Here is a 19,248-nt window from a genome sequence, read left to right on the forward strand (position 1 = left end):
CTAGAGCTGATGGAGCTGCTGGAGCTGCTGGAGCTGCTGGAGCTGCTGGAGCTACTGGGGCTACTTTGGCTGCTGGAGCTACTGGGGCTGCTAGAGCTGCTGGAGCTACTGGGGCTGCTAGAGCTGTTGGAGCTGCTGGAGCTACTAGGGCTGGAGCTGCTGGAGCTACTGGAGCTACTGGGGCTGCTGGAGCTGCTGGAGCTACTGGGGCTGGAGCTGCTGGAGCTGATGGAGCTACTAGGGCTGGAGCTGCTGGAGCTACTGGAGCTACTGGGGCTGCTAGAGCTGCTGGAGCTACTGGGGCTGCTAGAGCTGTTGGAGCTGCTGGAGCTACTGGGGCTGGAGCTGCTGGAGCTACTGGAGCTACTGGGGCTGATGGAGCTGCTGGAGCTACTGGGGCTGCTAGAGCTGATGGAGCTGCTGGGGTTCGAGCTGCTGGAGCTACTGGGGCTGGAGCTACTGGAGCTACTGGGGCTGGAGCTGCTGGAGCTACTGGGGCTGCTAGAGCTGCTGGAGCTACTGGGGCTGCTAGAGCTACTGGAGCTACTGGGGCTGCTAGAGCTGCTGGAGCTACTGGGGCTGCTAGAGCTGTTGGAGCTGCTGGAGCTACTGGGGCTGGAGCTGCTAGAGCTGATGGAGCTACTGGGGCTGCTAGAGCTGCTGGAGCTACTGGGGCTGCTAGAGCTGTTGGAGCTGCTGGAGCTACTAGGGCTGGAGCTGCTGGAGCTACTGGAGCTACTGGGGCTGATGGAGCTGCTGGAGCTACTGGGGCTGCTAGAGCTGATGGAGCTGCTGGAGCTGCTAGAGCTGCTGGAGCTACTGGAGCTACTTTGGCTGCTGGAGCTACTGGGGCTGCTAGAGCTGCTGGAGCTACTGGGGCTGCTAGAGCTGTTGGAGCTGCTGGAGCTACTGGGGCTGGAGCTGCTAGAGCTGATGGAGCTACTGGAGCTGCTAGAGCTGCTGGAGCTACTGGGGCTGCTAGAGCTGATGGAGCTACTGGGGCTGCTAGAGCTGTTGGAGCTGCTGGAGCTACTAGGGCTGGAGCTGCTGGAGCTACTGGAGCTACTGGGGCTGATGGAGCTGCTGGAGCTACTGGGGCTGCTAGAGCTGATGGAGCTACTGGGGCTGGAGCTGCTGGAGCTGATGGAGCTACTGGGGCTACTGGAGCTACTGGGGCTGCTAGAGCTGCTGGAGCTACTGGGGCTGCTAGAGCTGATGGAGCTGCTCGAGCTACTGGGGCTGCTAGAGCTGATGGAGCTGCTGGAGCTACTGGGGCTACTTTGGCTGCTGGAGCTACTGGGGCTGGAGCTGCTAGAGCTGATGGAGCTACTGGGGCTGCTAGAGCTGCTGGAGCTGGGGCTGGAGCTGCTGGAGCTGATGGAGCTACTGGGGCTGGAGCTGCTGGAGCTACTGGGGCTGCTAGAGCTGCTGGAGCTACTGGGGCTGCTAGAGCTGTTGGAGCTGCTGGAGCTACTGGGGCTGGAGCTGCTGGAGCTACTGGAGCTACTGGGGCTGATGGAGCTGCTGGAGCTACTGGGGCTGCTAGAGCTGATGGAGCTGCTGGGGAGCTGCTGGGGCTGGAGCTGCTGGAGCTACTAGGGCTGGAGCTACTGGAGCTACTGGGGCTGCTAGAGCTGCTGTAGCTACTGGGGCTGCTAGAGCTGCTGGAGCTACTGGGGCTGCTAGAGCTGCTGGAGCTACTGGGGCTGCTAGAGCTGCTAGAGCTACTGGGGCTGCTAGAGCTGTTGGAGCTGCTGGAGCTACTGGGGCTGGAGCTGCTGGAGCTACTGGAGCTACTGGGGCTGATGGAGCTGCTGGAGCTACTGGGGCTGCTAGAGCTGATGGAGCTGCTGGAGCTGCTAGAGCTGATGGAGCTGCTGGAGCTACTGGGGCTACTTTGGCTGCTGGAGCTACTGGGGCTGCTAGAGCTGCTGGAGCTACTGGGGCTGCTAGAGCTGTTGGAGCTGCTGGAGCTACTGGGGCTGGAGCTGCTAGAGCTGATGGAGCTACTGGAGCTGATAGAGCTGCTGGAGCTACTGGGGCTGCTAGAGCTGATGGAGCTGCTGGAGCTGCTAGAGCTGATGGAGCTGCTGGAGCTACTGGGGCTACTTTGGCTGCTGGAGCTACTGGGGCTGCTAGAGCTGCTGGAGCTACTGGGGCTGCTAGAGCTGTTGGAGCTGCTGGAGCTACTAGGGCTAGAGCTGCTGGAGCTACTGGGGCTGCTAGAGCTGCTGGAGCTACTGGGGCTGCTAGAGCTGCTGGAGCTGGAGCTACTGGGGCTGGAGCTACTGGAGCTACTGGGGCTGCTAGAGCTGCTGGAGCTACTGGGGCTGCTAGAGCTGCTGGAGCTACTGGGGCTGCTAGAGCTGTTGGAGCTGCTGGAGCTACTGGGGCTGGGCTGCTGGAGCTACTGGAGCTACTGGGGCTGATGGAGCTGCTGGAGCTACTGGGGCTGCTAGAGCTGATGGAGCTACTGGGGCTGGAGCTGCTGGAGCTGATGGAGCTACTAGGCTGGAGCTACTGGAGCTACTGGGGCTGGAGCTGCTAGAGCTGCTGGAGCTACTGGGGCTGCTAGAGCTGCTGGAGCTACTGGGGCTGCTAGAGCTGATGGAGCTACTGGGGCTGGAGCTGCTGGAGCTGATGGAGCTACTAGGGCTGGAGGTACTGGAGCTACTGGGGCTGCTAGAGCTGCTGGAGCTACTGGGGCTGCTAGAGCTGATGGAGCTACTGGGGCTGCTAGAGCTGTTGGAGCTACTGGGGCTGCTAGAGCTGATGGAGCTACTGGGGCTGGAGCTGCTGGAGCTGATGGAGCTACTAGGGCTGCTAGAGCTACTGGAGCTACTGGGGCTGCTAGAGCTGATGGAGCTACTGGGGCTGGAGCTGCTGGAGCTGATGGGCTGCTGCTACTGGAGCTACTGGGGCTGCTGGAGCTGCTGGAGCTACTGGGGCTGCTAGAGCTGATGGAGCTACTGGGGCTGCTAGAGCTGCTGGAGCTACTGGGGCTGGAGCTGCTGGAGCTGATGGAGCTACTGGGGCTGGAGCTGCTGGAGCTACTGGAGCTACTGGGGCTGCTAGAGCTACTGGAGCTGATGGAGCTGCTGGAGCTGATGGAGCTACTAGGGCTGGAGCTACTGGGGCTGCTAGAGCTGCTGGAGCTACTGGGGCTGCTAGAGCTGATGGAGCTACTGGGGCTGCTAGAGCTGCTGGAGCTACTGGGGCTGGAGCTGCTGGAGCTGATGGAGCTACTGGGGCTGGAGCTGCTGGAGCTACTGGAGCTACTGGGGCTGCTAGAGCTGCTGGAGCTACTGGGGCTGCTAGAGCTGTTGGAGCTGCTGGAGCTACTAGGGCTGGAGCTGCTGGAGCTACTGGAGCTACTGGGGCTGATGGAGCTGCTGGAGCTACTGGGGCTGCTAGAGCTGTTGGAGCTGCTGGAGCTACTGGGGCTGGAGCTGCTGGAGCTACTGGAGCTGCTGGGGCTGCTAGAGCTGGAGCTACTGGGGCTGGAGCTGCTGGAGCTACTGGAGCTACTGGGGCTGCTAGAGCTGCTGGAGCTACTGGGGCTGCTAGAGCTGCTGGAGCTACTGATGCTGCTAGAGCTGATGGAGCTGCTGGAGCTGCTAGAGCTGATGGAGCTGCTGGAGCTACTGGGGCTACTTTGGCTGCTGGAGCTACTGGGGCTGCTAGAGCTGCTGGAGCTACTGGGGCTGCTAGAGCTGTTGGAGCTGCTGGGGCTGCTGGGGCTGGAGCTGCTGGAGCTGATGGAGCTACTGGAGCTGCTAGAGCTGCTGGAGCTACTGGGGCTGCTAGAGCTGATGGAGCTGCTGGAGCTGCTAGAGCTGATGGAGCTGCTGGAGCTACTGGGGCTACTTTGGCTGCTGGAGCTACTGGGGCTGCTAGAGCTGCTGGAGCTACTGGGGCTGGAGCTGCTGGAGCTACTGGGGCTGCTAGAGCTGCTGGAGCTACTGGGGCTGCTAGAGCTGCTGGAGCTACTGGGGCTGCTAGAGCTGCTGGAGCTACTGGGGCTGCTAGAGCTGCTGGAGCTACTGGGGCTGCTAGAGCTGATGGAGCTACTGGGGCTGGAGCTGCTGGAGCTGATGGAGCTACTGGGGCTGGAGGCTGGAGCTACTGGGGCTGCTAGAGCTGCTGGAGCTACTGGGGCTGCTAGAGCTGATGGAGCTACTGGGGCTGCTAGAGCTGTTGGAGCTACTGGGGCTGCTAGAGCTGATGGAGCTACTGGGGCTGGAGCTGCTGGAGCTGATGGAGCTACTGGGGCTGCTAGAGCTGCTGGAGCTACTGGGGCTGCTAGAGCTGATGGAGCTACTGGGGCTGGAGCTGCTGGAGCTGATGGAGCTACTGGGGCTGGAGCTACTGGAGCTACTGGGGCTGCTAGAGCTGCTGGAGCTACTGGGGCTGCTAGAGCTGATGGAGCTACTGGGGCTGCTAGAGCTGCTGGAGCTACTGGGGCTGGAGCTACTGGAGCTACTGGGGCTGCTGGAGCTACTGGAGCTACTGGGGCTGCTGCTAGAGCTGCTGGAGCTGCTGGAGGAGCTGGTGCTGGAGCTACTGGGGCTGCTAGAGCTGCTGGAGCTACTGGGGCTGCTAGAGCTGATGGAGCTACTGGGGCTGCTAGAGCTGCTGGAGCTACTGGGGCTGGAGCTGCTGGAGCTGATGGAGCTACTGGGGCTGGAGCTGCTGGAGCTACTGGAGCTACTGGGGCTGCTAGAGCTGCTGGAGCTACTGGGGCTGCTAGAGCTGTTGGAGCTGCTGGAGCTACTGGGGCTGGAGCTGCTGGAGCTACTGGAGCTACTGGGGCTGCTGGAGCTGCTGGAGCTGCTGGGGCTGCTAGAGCTGTTGGAGCTGCTGCTGCTACTGGAGGCTGGAGCTGCTGGAGCTACTGGAGCTACTGGGGCTGCTAGAGCTGATGGAGCTACTGGGGCTGGAGCTGCTGGAGCTACTGGAGCTACTGGGGCTGCTAGAGCTGCTGGAGCTACTGGGGCTGCTAGAGCTGCTGGAGCTACTGGGGCTGCTAGAGCTGATGGAGCTGCTGGAGCTGCTAGAGCTGATGGAGCTGCTGGAGCTACTGGGGCTACTTTGGCTGCTGGAGCTACTGGGGCTGCTAGAGCTGCTGGAGCTACTGGGGCTGCTAGAGCTGTTGGAGCTGCTGGAGCTACTGGGGCTGGAGCTGCTGGAGCTGATGGAGCTACTGGAGCTGCTAGAGCTGCTGGAGCTACTGGGGCTGCTAGAGCTGCTGGAGCTGCTGGAGCTGCTGGAGCTGATGGAGCTGCTGGAGCTACTGGGGCTACTTTGGCTGCTGGAGCTACTGGGGCTGCTAGAGCTGCTGGAGCTACTGGGGCTGCTAGAGCTGTTGGAGCTGCTGGAGCTACTGGGGCTAGAGCTGCTGGAGCTACTGGGGCTGCTAGAGCTGTTGGAGCTGCTGGAGCTACTGGGGCTGGAGCTGCTGGAGCTACTGGACCTACTGGGGCTGATGGAGCTGCTGGAGCTACTGGGGCTGCTAGAGCTGATGGAGCTACTGGGGCTGGAGCTGCTGGAGCTGCTGGAGCTACTGGGGCTGGAGCTACTGGAGCTACTGGGGCTGCTAGAGCTGCTGGAGCTGATGGAGCTGCTGGAGCTACTGGGGCTACTTTGGCTGCTGGAGCTACTGGGGCTGCTAGAGCTGCTGGAGCTACTGGGGCTGCTAGAGCTGTTGGAGCTGCTGGAGCTACTAGGGCTGGAGCTGCTAGAGCTGATGGAGCTACTGGAGCTGCTAGAGCTGATGGAGCTACTGGGGCTGCTAGAGCTGCTGGAGCTGCTGGAGCTACTAGGGCTGGAGCTGCTGGAGCTACTGGAGCTACTGGGGCTGCTAGAGCTGCTGGAGCTACTGGGGCTGCTAGAGCTGTTGGAGCTGCTGGAGCTACTGGGGCTGGAGCTGCTGGAGCTACTGGAGCTACTGGGGCTGCTAGAGCTGCTGGAGCTACTGGGGCTGCTGCTGAGGAGCTGCTGGAGCTACTGGGGCTGCTAGAGCTGATGGAGCTGCTGGAGCTACTGGGGCTGCTAGAGCTGCTGGAGCTGCTGGAGCTGGCTGGAGCTGCTGGAGCTACTGGGGCTACTTTGGCTGCTGGAGCTACTGGGGCTGCTGGAGCTGCTGGAGCTACTGGGGCTGCTAGAGCTGTTGGAGCTGCTGGAGCTACTGGGGCTGGAGCTGCTAGAGCTGATGGAGCTACTGGGGCTGCTAGAGCTGCTGGAGCTACTGGGGCTGGAGCTGCTGGAGCTGATGGAGCTACTGGGGCTGGAGCTGCTGGAGCTACTGGAGCTACTGGGGCTGCTAGAGCTGCTGGAGCTACTGGGGCTGCTAGAGCTGTTGGAGCTGCTGGAGCTACTGGGGCTGGAGCTGCTGGAGCTACTGGAGCTACTGGGGCTGATAGAGCTGCTGGAGCTACTGGGGCTGCTAGAGCTGATGGAGCTGCTGGGGTTCGAGCTGCTGGAGCTACTGGGGCTGGAGCTGCTGGAGCTACTGGGGCTGCTAGAGCTGCTGAGCTACTGGGGCTGCTAGAGCTGCTGGAGCTACTGGGGCTGCTAGAGCTACTGGAGCTACTGGGGCTGCTAGAGCTGCTGGAGCTACTGGGGCTGCTAGAGCTGCTGGAGCTGCTGCTACTGGGGCTGGAGCTGCTGGAGCTACTGAGGGCTGGAGCTGCTGGAGCTACTGGAGCTACTGGGGCTGATGGAGCTGCTGGAGCTACTGGGGCTGCTAGAGCTGATGGAGCTGCTGGAGCTGCTAGAGCTGATGGAGCTGCTGGAGCTACTGGGGCTACTTTGGCTGCTGGAGCTACTGGGGCTGCTAGAGCTGCTGGAGCTACTGGGGCTGCTAGAGCTGTTGGAGCTGCTGGAGCTGGGAGAGCTGGAGCTGCTGGAGCTGATGGAGCTACTGGGGCTGCTAGAGCTGCTGGAGCTACTGGGGCTGCTGGAGCTGCTGGAGCTGCTGGAGCTGATGGAGCTGCTGGAGCTACTGGGGCTACTTTGGCTGCTGGAGCTACTGGGGCTGCTAGAGCTGCTGGAGCTACTGGGGCTGCTAGAGCTGTTGGAGCTGCTGGAGCTACTGGGGCTGGGGCTGCTGGAGCTACTGGAGCTACTGGGGCTGCTAGAGCTGTTGGAGCTGCTGGAGCTACTAGGGCTGGAGCTGCTGGAGCTACTGGACCTACTGGGGCTGATGGAGCTGCTGGAGCTACTGGGGCTGCTAGAGCTGATGGAGCTACTGGGGCTGGAGCTGCTGGAGCTGCTGGAGCTACTGGGGGCTGGAGCTGCTGGAGCTACTGGGGCTGCTAGAGCTGCTGGAGCTGATGGAGCTGCTGGAGCTACTGGGGCTAGGGCTGGAGCTGCTGGAGCTACTGGGGCTGGAGCTGCTGGAGCTACTGGAGCTACTGGGGCTGATGGAGCTGCTGGAGCTACTGGGGCTGCTAGAGCTGATGGAGCTGCTGGAGCTGCTAGAGCTGATGGAGCTGCTGGAGCTACTGGGGCTACTTTGGCTGCTGGAGCTACTGGGGCTGCTAGAGCTGCTGGAGCTACTGGGGCTGCTAGAGCTGTTGGAGCTGCTGGAGCTACTAGGGCTGGAGCTGCTGGAGCTGATGGAGCTACTGGAGCTGCTAGAGCTGCTGGAGCTACTGGGGCTGCTAGAGCTGATGGAGCTGCTGGAGCTGCTAGAGCTGATGGAGCTGCTGGAGCTACTGGGGCTACTTTGGCTGCTGGAGCTACTGGGGCTGCTAGAGCTGCTGGAGCTACTGGGGCTGCTAGAGCTGTTGGAGCTGCTGGAGCTACTGGGGCTGGAGCTGCTGGAGCTACTGGAGCTACTGGGGCTGCTAGAGCTGTTGGAGCTGCTGGAGCTACTGGGGCTGCTAGGGCTGCTGGAGCTACTGGACCTACTGGGGCTGATGGAGCTGCTGGAGCTACTGGGGCTGCTAGAGCTGATGGAGCTACTGGGGCTGGTGGAGCTGCTGGAGCTGCTGGAGCTACTAGGGCTGGAGCTACTGGAGCTACTGGGGCTGCTAGAGCTGCTGGAGCTGATGGAGCTGCTGGAGCTACTGGGGCTACTTTGGCTGCTGGAGCTACTGGGGCTGCTAGAGCTGCTGGAGCTACTGGGGCTGCTAGAGCTGTTGGAGCTGCTGGAGCTACTAGGGCTGGAGCTGCTGGAGCTGCTGGAGCTACTGGAGCTGCTAGAGCTGATGGAGCTACTGGGGCTGCTAGAGCTGTTGGAGCTGCTGGAGCTACTAGGGCTGGAGCTGCTGGAGCTACTGGAGCTACTGGGGCTGCTAGAGCTGCTGGAGCTACTGGGGCTGCTAGAGCTGTTGGAGCTGCTGGAGCTACTGGGGCTGGAGCTGCTGGAGCTACTGGAGCTACTGGAGCTGCTAGAGCTGCTGGAGCTACTGGGGCTGCTAGAGCTGATGGAGCTGCTGGAGCTACTGGGGCTGCTAGAGCTGATGGAGCTGCTGGAGCTACTGGGGCTGCTAGAGCTGATGGAGCTGCTGGAGCTACTGGGGCTACTTTGGCTGCTGGAGCTACTGGGGCTGCTAGAGCTGCTGGAGCTACTGGGGCTGCTAGAGCTGTTGGAGCTGCTGGAGCTACTGGGGCTGGAGCTGCTGGAGCTACTGGGGCTGCTAGAGCTGCTGGAGCTACTGGGGCTGCTAGAGCTGTTGGAGCTGCTGGAGGGGCTGGAGCTACTGGAGCTACTGGAGCTACTGGGGCTGCTAGAGCTGCTGGAGCTACTGGGGCTGCTAGAGTTGATGGAGCTACTGGGGCTGCTAGAGCTGTTGGAGCTGCTGGAGCTACTAGGGCTGGAGCTGCTGGAGCTACTGGGGCTGCTAGAGCTGATGGAGCTACTGGGGCTGGAGCTGCTGGAGCTGATGGAGCTACTAGGGCTGGAGCTACTGGAGCTACTGGGGCTGCTAGAGCTGCTGGAGCTACTGGGGCTGCTAGAGCTGTTGGAGCTGCTTGAGCTACTAGGGCTGGAGCTGCTGGAGCTACTGGAACTACTGGGGCTGCTAGAGCTGCTGGAGCTGCTGGAGCTACTTTGGCTGGAGCTGCTGGAGCTACTGGAGCTACTGGGGCTGCTAGAGCTGCTGGAGCTACTGGGGCTGCTAGAGCTGTTGGAGCTGCTGGAGCTACTGGGGCTGGAGCTGCTGGAGCTACTGGAGCTACTGGGGCTGCTAGAGCTGCTGGAGCTACTGGGGCTGCTAGAGCTGATGGAGCTACTGGGGCTGCTAGAGCTACTGGGGCTACTGGGGCTGGAGCTGCTGGAGCTACTGGAGCTACTGGGGCTGATGGAGCTGCTGGAGCTACTGGGGCTGCTAGAGCTGATGGAGCTGCTGGAGCTACTGGGGCTGGAGCTGCTGGAGCTGATGGAGCTACTGGGGCTGCTGCTGGAGCTGCTGGAGCTACTGGAGCTACTGGGGCTGCTAGAGCTGCTGGAGCTACTGGGGCTGCTAGAGCTGTTGGAGCTGCTGGAGCTACTGGGGCTGGAGCTGCTAGAGCTGATGGAGCTACTGGGGCTGCTAGAGCTGCTGGAGCTACTGGGGCTGGAGCTGGTGGAGCTGCTGGAGCTAGCGCTGCTGGAGCTGCTGGAGCTACTGGGGCTGGAGCTGCTAGAGCTGATGGAGCTACTGGGGCTGCTAGAGCTGCTGGAGCTACTGGGGCTGGAGCTACTGGGCTGCTAGAGCTACTGGAGCTACTGGGGCTGCTAGAGCTGTTGGAGCTGCTGGAGCTACTGGCTGGAGCTGCTGGAGCTACTGGAGCTACTGGGGCTGCTAGAGCTGCTGGAGCTACTGGGGCTGCTAGAGCTGTTGGAGCTGCTGGAGCTACTGGGGCTGGAGCTGCTGGAGCTACTGGAGCTACTGGGGCTGCTAGAGCTGCTGGAGCTACTGGGGCTGCTAGAGCTGATGGAGCTACTGGGGCTGCTAGAGCTGTTGGAGCTGCTGGAGCTACTGGGGCTGCTAGAGCTGCTGGAGCTACTGGGGCTGGAGCTACTGGGGCTGCTAGAGCTACTGGAGCTACTGGGGCTGCTAGAGCTGTTGGAGCTGCTGGAGCTCTTTGGCTGGAGCTGCTGGAGCTACTGGAGCTACTGGGGCTGCTAGAGCTGCTGGAGCTACTGGGGCTGCTAGAGCTGTTGGAGCTGCTGGAGCTACTAGGGCTGGAGCTGCTGGAGCTACTGGAGCTACTGGGGCTGCTAGAGCTGCTGGAGCTACTGGGGCTGCTAGAGCTGATGGAGCTACTGGGGCTGCTAGAGCTGTTGGAGCTGCTGGAGCTACTGGGGCTGGAGCTGCTGGAGCTACTGGAGCTACTGGAGCTACTGGGGCTGATGGAGCTGCTGGAGCTACTGGGGCTGCTAGAGCTGATGGAGCTGCTGGAGCTACTGGGGCTGGAGCTGCTGGAGCTGATGGAGCTACTAGGGCTGGAGCTGCTGGAGCTACTGGAGCTACTGGGGCTGCTAGAGCTGCTGGAGCTACTGGGGCTGCTAGAGCTGTTGGAGCTGCTGGAGCTACTAGGGCTGGAGCTGCTAGAGCTGATGGAGCTACTGGGGCTGCTAGAGCTGCTGGAGCTACTGGGGCTGGAGCTGCTGGAGCTACTGGGGCTGCTAGAGCTGTTGGAGCTGCTGGAGCTACTGGGGCTGGAGCTGCTGGAGCTGATGGAGCTACTGGGGCTGCTAGAGCTGCTGGAGCTACTGGGGCTGGAGCTACTGGGGCTGCTAGAGCTACTGGAGCTACTGGGGCTGCTAGAGCTGTTGGAGCTGCTGGAGCTACTGGCGCTAGCTGGGGCTGCTAGAGCTGCTGGAGCTACTGGGGCTGCTAGAGCTGTTGGAGCTGCTGGAGCTACTGGGGCTGGAGTTGCTGGAGCTACTGGAGCTACTGGGGCTGCTAGAGCTGCTGGAGCTACTGGGGCTGCTAGAGCTACTGGAGCTACTGGGGCTGCTAGAGCTGTTGGAGCTGCTGGAGCTACTTTGGCTGGAGCTGCTGGAGCTACTGGAGCTACTGGGGCTGCTAGAGCTGCTGGAGCTACTGGGGCTGCTAGAGCTGTTGGAGCTGCTGGAGCTACTGGGGCTGGAGCTGCTGGAGCTGCTGGAGCTACTGGGGCTGCTAGAGCTGCTGGAGCTACTGGGGCTGCTAGAGCTGATGGAGCTACTGGAGCTACTGGGGCTGATGGAGCTGCTGGAGCTACTGGGGCTGCTAGAGCTGATGGAGCTGCTGGAGCTACTGGGGCTGGAGCTGCTGGAGCTGATGGAGCTACTAGGGCTGGAGCTGCTGGAGCTACTGGAGCTACTGGGGCTGCTAGAGCTGCTGGAGCTACTGGGGCTGCTAGAGCTGTTGGAGCTGCTGGAGCTACTGGGGCTGGAGCTGCTGGAGCTGATGGAGCTACTGGGGCTGCTAGAGCTGCTGGAGCTACTGGCTGCTGGAGCTGCTGGAGCTACTGGGGCTGCTAGAGCTGTTGGAGCTGCTGGAGCTACTAGGGCTGGAGCTGCTAGAGCTGATGGAGCTACTGGGGCTGCTAGAGCTGCTGGAGCTACTGGGGCTGGAGCTACCGGGGCTGCTAGAGCTACTGGAGCTACTGGGGCTGCTAGAGCTGTTGGAGCTGCTGGAGCTACTTTGGCTGGAGCTGCTGGAGCTACTGGAGCTACTGGGGCTGCTAGAGCTGCTGGAGCTACTGGGGCTGCTAGAGCTGTTGGAGCTGCTGGAGCTACTGGGGCTGGAGTTGCTGGAGCTACTGGAGCTACTGGGGCTGCTAGAGCTGCTGGAGCTACTGGGGCTGCTAGAGCTGATGGAGCTACTGGGGCTGCTAGAGCTGTTGGAGCTGCTGGAGCTACTGGGGCTGCTAGAGCTGCTGGAGCTACTGGGGCTGGAGCTACTGGGGCTGCTAGAGCTAGCTGGAGCTACTGGGGCTGCTAGAGCTGTTGGAGCTGCTGGAGCTACTTTGGCTGGAGCTGCTGGAGCTACTGGAGCTACTGGGGCTGCTAGAGCTGCTGGAGCTACTGGGGCTGCTAGAGCTGTTGGAGCTGCTGGAGCTACTAGGGCTGGAGCTGCTGGAGCTACTGGAGCTACTGGGGCTGCTAGAGCTGCTGGAGCTACTGGGGCTGCTAGAGCTGATGGAGCTACTGGGGCTGCTAGAGCTGTTGGAGCTGCTGGAGCTACTAGGGCTGGAGCTGCTGGAGCTACTGGAGCTACTGGAGCTACTGGGGCTGCTAGAGCTGCTGGAGCTACTGGGGCTGCTAGAGCTGATGGAGCTGCTGGAGCTACTGGGGCTGGAGCTGCTGGAGCTGATGGAGCTACTGGGGCTGGAGCTGCTGGAGCTACTGGAGCTACTGGGGCTGCTAGAGCTGCTGGAGCTACTGGGGCTGCTAGAGCTGTTGGAGCTGCGGGGGCTACGGGGGCTGGAGCTGCTAGAGCTGATGGAGCTACTGGGGCTGCTAGAGCTGCTGGGCTACTGGGGCTGGGGCTGGAGCTGCTGGAGCTACTGGGGCTGCTAGAGCTGTTGGAGCTGCTGGAGCTACTAGGGCTGGAGCTGCTAGAGCTGATGGAGCTACTGGGGCTGCTAGAGCTGCTGGAGCTACTGGGGCTGGAGCTACCGGGGCTGCTGGAGCTACTGGAGCTACTGGGGCTGCTAGAGCTGTTGGAGCTGCTGGAGCTACTTTGGCTGGAGCTGCTGGAGCTACTGGAGCTACTGGGGCTGCTAGAGCTGCTGGAGCTACTGGGGCTGCTAGAGCTGTTGGAGCTACTGGAGCTACTAGGGCTGGAGCTGCTGGAGCTACTGGAGCTACTGGGGCTGCTAGAGCTGCTGGAGCTACTGGGGCTGCTAGAGCTGATGGAGCTACTGGGGCTGCTAGAGCTGTTGGAGCTGCTGGAGCTACTAGGGCTGGAGCTGCTGGAGCTACTGGAGCTACTGGGGCTGATGGAGCTGCTGGAGCTACTGGGGCTGCTAGAGCTGATGGAGCTGCTGGAGCTACTGGGGCTGGAGCTGCTGGAGCTGATGGAGCTACTGGGGCTGGAGCTGCTGGAGCTACTGGAGCTACTGGGGCTGCTAGAGCTGCTGGAGCTACTGGGGCTGCTAGAGCTGTTGGAGCTGCTGGAGCTACTAGGGCTGGAGCTGCTAGAGCTGATGGAGCTACTGGGGCTGCTAGAGCTGCTGGAGCTACTGGGGCTGGAGCTGCTGGAGCTGATGGAGCTACTAGGGCTGGAGCTGCTGGAGCTACTGGAGCTACTGGGGCTGCTGGAGCTGCTGGAGCTACTGGGGCTGCTAGAGCTGTTGGAGCTGCTGGAGCTACTAGGGCTGGAGCTGCTGGAGCTACTGGGGCTGCTAGAGCTGCTGGAGCTACTGGGGCTGCTAGAGCTGATGGAGCTACTGGGGCTGCTAGAGCTGTTGGAGCTGCTGGAGCTACTAGGGCTGGAGCTGCTGGAGCTACTGGAGCTACTGGGGCTGATGGAGCTGCTGGAGCTACTGGGGCTGCTAGAGCTGATGGAGCTGCTGGAGCTACTGGGGCTACTTTGGCTGCTGGAGCTACTGGGGCTGCTAGAGCTGCTGGAGCTACTGGGGCTGCTAGAGCTGTTGGAGCTGCTGGAGCTACTAGGGCTGGAGCTGCTGGAGCTACTGGAGCTACTGGGGCTGATGGAGCTGCTGGAGCTACTGGGGCTGCTAGAGCTGATGGAGCTGCTGGAGCTACTGGGGCTACTTTGGCTGCTGGAGCTACTGGGGCTGCTAGAGCTGCTGGAGCTACTGGGGCTGGAGCTGCTGGAGCTGATGGAGCTACTGGGGCTGGAGCTGCTGGAGCTACTGGAGCTACTGGGGCTGCTAGAGCTGCTGGAGCTACTGGGGCTGCTAGAGCTGTTGGAGCTGCTGGAGCTACTAGGGCTGGAGCTGCTAGAGCTGATGGAGCTACTGGGGCTGCTAGAGCTGCTGGAGCTACTGGGGCTGGAGCTACTGGGGCTGCTAGAGCTGCTGGAGCTACTGGGGCTGCTAGAGCTGTTGGAGCTGCTGGAGCTACTTTGGCTGGAGCTGCTGGAGCTACTGGGGCTACTGGGGCTGCTAGAGCTGCTGGAGCTACTGAGGCTGCTAGAGCTACTGGAGCTGCTGGAGCTGCTAGAACTGCTGGGGCTACTGGGGCTGTTGGAGCTGCTGGAGCTACTGGGGTTGGAGCTGCTGGAGCTACTGGAGCTACTGGGACTGCTGGAGCTACTGGGGTTGCTAGAGCTGTTGGAGCTGCTGGAGCTGGAGCTACTGGGGCTGCTAGAGCTGCTGGAGCTACTGGGGCTGGAGCTACTGGAGCTACTGGGGCTGCTAGAGCTGCTGGAGCTACTGAGGCTGCTAGAGCTACTTGAGCTGCTGGAGCTGCTAGAACTGCTGGGGCTACTGGGGCTGTTGGAGCTGCTGGAGCTACTGGGGTTGGAGCTACTGGAGCTACTGGAGCTGTTGGAGCTGCTGGAGCTACTGGAGTTGGAGCTGCTGGAGCTACTGGAGCTACTGGGACTGCTGGGGCTACTGCAGCAGCTGGAACTGCTGCTGGAGCTACTGCAGCAGCGACCACTACTGGGGCTGCTGGGGCTGCTAGAGCTACTGGAGCTACTGGGACTGCTGGAGCCGCTGGAGCTACTGGGGCTGATGGAGCTGCTGGAGCCGCTAGAACTGTCGGAGCTGCCAGTGGTCGCTGCTGTTGTCGCCGCTGTCGTCGTTGCTCCATGTGTGGCCACTGCTGTTGTCGCCTCAGGTGTCACTGCTGCCGTCGTTGCCTCAGGTGTTGCCTCGCTTGAATAGGTGCCACTTGTAGAGGAGTCGCTTGAGGAAGAGCCGCTTGAGGAGTAGCCGCTTGAGGAGGAGTCGCTTGAGGATCTGCTTGAAGAGCTGCTTGTAGAACTGCTTGAAGAGCTGCTTGAAGGGGAGCCGCTTGGGAAGTTGCAATCAGAGCAGATCGGAACTGGAAATTAACAAATATGCAAACATTATTATATACTTAAATTGCATTATGCAAGTGTTGTCAGGAGGACGAGATTTCATGAGGTAAAACTTTTTTAAAATTATATTTGATCAATTCGGTTGTATTCCATAGTGGCGTATAGTGAGGCATCGCGAATAAACAACTTTTCGAGAAAATCGGGTTTGAAGAAATACCAATTCAAAATCGAGTTGTGTAAATCAGACATTCATCATATTTTGTAAATGATGTGAAATTTCAGTAGTTAACTAAATAGATTTTATTTCTATATATTTTTCAAAGTAAATAAATACATAATAAATATTGTTGGCAAACTGAAAACAATAAGTATGCGTCACTATGGAAAACACACAAAACGCAACACCCTAACCTAATATTAACATTACGCCACCTCGATCGCCGTGTAATCCCTATGGCGTTACTTTTCGTCGGCTTCATTCCATAGTGGCGTATAGTTCACGATACGTCACTATGACATGTAGCGAGGTGTACGCCACTATGACATAATTTTTTTTTCATTTTTGCCTATATTTCTTAATTATAAAATGTGTATACAAAGTGGCGTATGGTCGATACGACACTATGGAATACAAAAAATGTCACTTTGTAAGTATACGCCACATTTAATTAATTAATTACTAATTATTTAGATAATCATGACTGATGAGACTTAGAAAAATTGAAAGAGAACATCATTAAAAACATATGCCAATTTTCAAAAAAATTACCAAAAATCACTATACGCCACTATGGAATACAGCGGACAGATTAACCAAAGCATAATTTAATTTGTAAAACGAGCAGCAATATGGACAATATATTTTCAGTGTCCGGCCCAATACTCTGGAATATTCCGCCAAAGGAGGTTAGGTTAGTATTATGACCGAAGACGATGTTATTATTCATTTATTGCCGATTCTCGTATTTTCTTATAGTTTAGCAGGAAGGAGGGCCTAGCCTGCCCCCTCAGCATTGCACTGTCTACAGTGCCAAAATCAAAAAAAACATTAACCTCCATTGCAGCTTATTAGCGCTATTGACCATGACCTTTTTTATGATGTTTCCTAGGTAACGAAGCATCCAAGAAGGCGAGAACTATTCTTTATTTGAGTTCATTTTACATGACATCATTTTCATTGAAATCGGAGCACTTTCAGTTTTTGACCCATTATGTGGCCAAAAAACTGCCCCCTCGCACTCATAACTAATGCACGATATGCTGCATATAGGTCAAACTATACTTTCTTCTCAATCGACCTCAATTGACCCAAAATGACACTTTTTGATAACATAGCTTATCTTTTTACGCATGTTTTCTGATCTAGAAACGTTGATTACAAGTATATTTCCGAATGTGCACCTAGACCCTATTACTCTCTGCTACGGTGAAGCATATTGGCTTCACTACTTATCAGTCCTTTGTAACAAACGTACTAACACTTACATCGTACTTTTGAGGTTGTGCTTTATGTTAACTTTCCCAAAACACGAAATGTAAAAATTATAGATGATTATAAGAGGAGCTAATGTTATTTTAATAATACTAGTCATATATATCGATGAGCAAACAAAATAATATCTTACTATCACAAAGTGTTCCGGTATATCCAGCAGCACATTCACAGGTGAATCCATTGACTCCGTCAATACAATTCCCATACACACATGGATCACATTCACATTCGTTAATATCTGAAAATCAAAAGGGGCCATTATTTATCAGTATATGTTAATCTGGACACAAAACATGGCTACTTGAAAATCACATCAAAATTAATGAATACAATAAAAGGCAAAATTGACTCGTTGCTGTAACATAATTTAAATTCCTCTCACCTAAAATCGTCGGCCGTCTTTCATAGTGGCGTATAGTGGGGCGCCGCGAATAAACAACTTTTCGAGAAAATCGGGTTTGAAGAAATGCCAATTTAAAATCGAGTTGTGTAAATCAGACATTCATTATATTTTGTAAATGATGTGAAATTTCTGTAGTAAACTAAATAGATTTTATTGTTATATATTTTCCAAAAGAAATAAATACATACTATTGCTGGCAAACTGAAAATAAATCTATACGTCACTATGGAAAACAAACAAAACGCAATGCCCTAAAACAAAACGCAATACCCTAACCTTACGTTAACCGTACGCCACGCCACCTCGGTCGCCGTGTAATCCCTATGGCGTTACTTTTCGTCGTTCGTATTCCATAGTGGCGTATAGGTCCGATACGTGTACGCCACTATGACATACGATGTTTTTCATTTTTGCCGATATTTCATAATTATAAAATAAAAAGTGGCGTATGGTCGATACGCCACTATGGAATACAAAAAATGTCACTTTGTAACTATACGCCACATTTAATTAATTACTAATTAATTAGCTAATTATGACTGATGAGACTTAGAAAAAATGAAAGAGAGCATCATTAAAACATAATGTGCCAATTCGTCGGCTGTATTCCATAGTGGCGTATAGTGATTTTTTGAAAATTGGCACATCTGTTTTTAATGATGTTCTCTTTCATTTTTTATAAGTCTTATCAGTCATAATTAGCTAATTAATTAGTAATTAATTAATTAAATGTAAATCCCATAAAAAGGAGAGTTGCAGCTGTCCAAGTTATGAATGAATTAATGCACTATTTGTTCAGTTTATGACAAATAATATAAAGCAGTATATAATTTGTAGACAATTTTATGGGGGATAGGAAACCAATTTAATTACTTCAAAGCGGTTTGATGATGCAACATTACTGAAGGGAGAGTTGCAGTTATCCAAGCGCGAAGTTATAAATCACGGTTGTTTGATGTGATCCTTTATTAGTTTTTCAAACAAGACATCATGCACAACACAATTTTTAGGCTTAAACAGCTTAAAGCCGTATAATACCAATGTATACAAATGCTTTTTTAAAGCTTTTTTGGATATAAAATGTATCTATTTATGACAAGGTTGGTGGCGCTATTTAGATACTGGAAATTACTCTTTGATGAAATATGTTTATAAAATTTCTTTGTTGCTTGTTTCACCTATTCCATCTGTTTAAATGGCAGTATTGATTATCTACCCCTTGCAAATTAAAAAATATGATTTATGATAAATAGCGCCATCTATAGTTTGCATTTTCTTAATAATGAAGCCAATTCTATATATATCGAACAACTATTTGTTCAGCTACATGACGAGCTTCTTTCAATGTTACAAAAATCGGATGTAGCGATTACTGTGTAGACTAAATGTATCAATGGAAAGAGATCCATACCTATCCCATGATACCAATCTACAGATAAATAACAGGGGATGGTAACCCCCTCGTTTATGGTGGTTGGAAACAAGTGGATCTGATGTATACAGTAACCCCGGGGAGGGGCCACTCCCATTGTGGCCTGTACACCATCCGCGAAAATCAATTTTTGAAAAGCACCCTAAGCAAGGATTTAACCCTTGGCTAAAACGATACCCTAAACAGGATGGTGTACATGCCAAAATGGGAGTGAGCCCCCGGGGACATTAGCCCATATACACAAGACAATATACACAGCTAACCACCTCAATTTTGATAATATTACAAAATCACTCCTTTGATACTCTGCAAGTCACTTGTCAGCATAAGTAAATGTGCAAATGAAAATTCAATTCAACATTAGCAATCACCTCAATTTTGAAACATTAGAATTGCATAAACCTTGAAAATTTTGTTTTTGAACGCTTATCTAAGCATAATCTTTCACTTACTAATTTCACAATAGGATCCAGTATAGCCATCAGGACATACACATCCAGAAAAACCTCCATTGTGACATTGGCCAGGATTATACCCATTGTTTCCAGCTCCATTTCCACATCCAAATCCAATTCCATATACACATCCTGGTCCATATGAAGAAATAGGAGCGGCTGTAGCAGTTGCTACAAGTAGCAACAAGACCAACATTATTGAGTTATACATCCTTGAATCATATAACTCCTCTAAGCCAGTCCAGTCTTTGTCTCTAAAATGTAAAAGAAAAACATATATAACTAATAACCAAGCAATCACAAATATGGTTTTTCAAATCGTTATAAACTTGTTACAAAACGTGTTTTGGTTTTGGTAAAACGATTTAATTAGAGAGGCATTCTTTTTTTTAGGGGGGGGAGGGGGGGGGGGTGCGATTCGGCTTTGGCTGTTGGTACCAGCGAGGGGAGACAGGGGTGTGTTTGCATGGTTTGCGGATTGGGAGATTTTGGGATTGTTTAGTACATAATGTATTGTTTTTATAAACATTTTCAGTGCATTGATT

General features: G+C 55.7%; 1 protein-coding gene across 1 annotated transcript in view; it reads right to left on the minus strand.

Moving 5' to 3' along the window:
* LOC140161941 (uncharacterized) overlaps positions 1–14,707 on the minus strand; it is a 96,425-nt gene extending 81,718 nt beyond the window's left edge. Inside the window, exons 1-8 of the mRNA XM_072185235.1 lie at positions 14,483–14,707; positions 13,113–13,247; positions 11,808–11,897; positions 10,934–11,035; positions 9,071–9,292; positions 4,873–4,974; positions 4,290–4,610; positions 3,655–3,757 (exon numbers count right to left, since the gene is read on the minus strand). Of these exons, the coding sequence (XP_072041336.1) occupies positions 3,655–3,757; positions 4,290–4,610; positions 4,873–4,974; positions 9,071–9,292; positions 10,934–11,035; positions 11,808–11,897; positions 13,113–13,247; positions 14,483–14,707 (1,300 nt within the window). The remainder of the gene's footprint in view (positions 1–3,654; positions 3,758–4,289; positions 4,611–4,872; positions 4,975–9,070; positions 9,293–10,933; positions 11,036–11,807; positions 11,898–13,112; positions 13,248–14,482) is intronic.
* Between the last annotated feature and the right edge of the window lie 4,541 nt (positions 14,708–19,248).

Source organism: Amphiura filiformis, chromosome 10 (assembly GCF_039555335.1).
Source record: "Amphiura filiformis chromosome 10, Afil_fr2py, whole genome shotgun sequence".
Taxonomy (NCBI): domain Eukaryota; kingdom Metazoa; phylum Echinodermata; class Ophiuroidea; order Amphilepidida; family Amphiuridae; genus Amphiura; species Amphiura filiformis.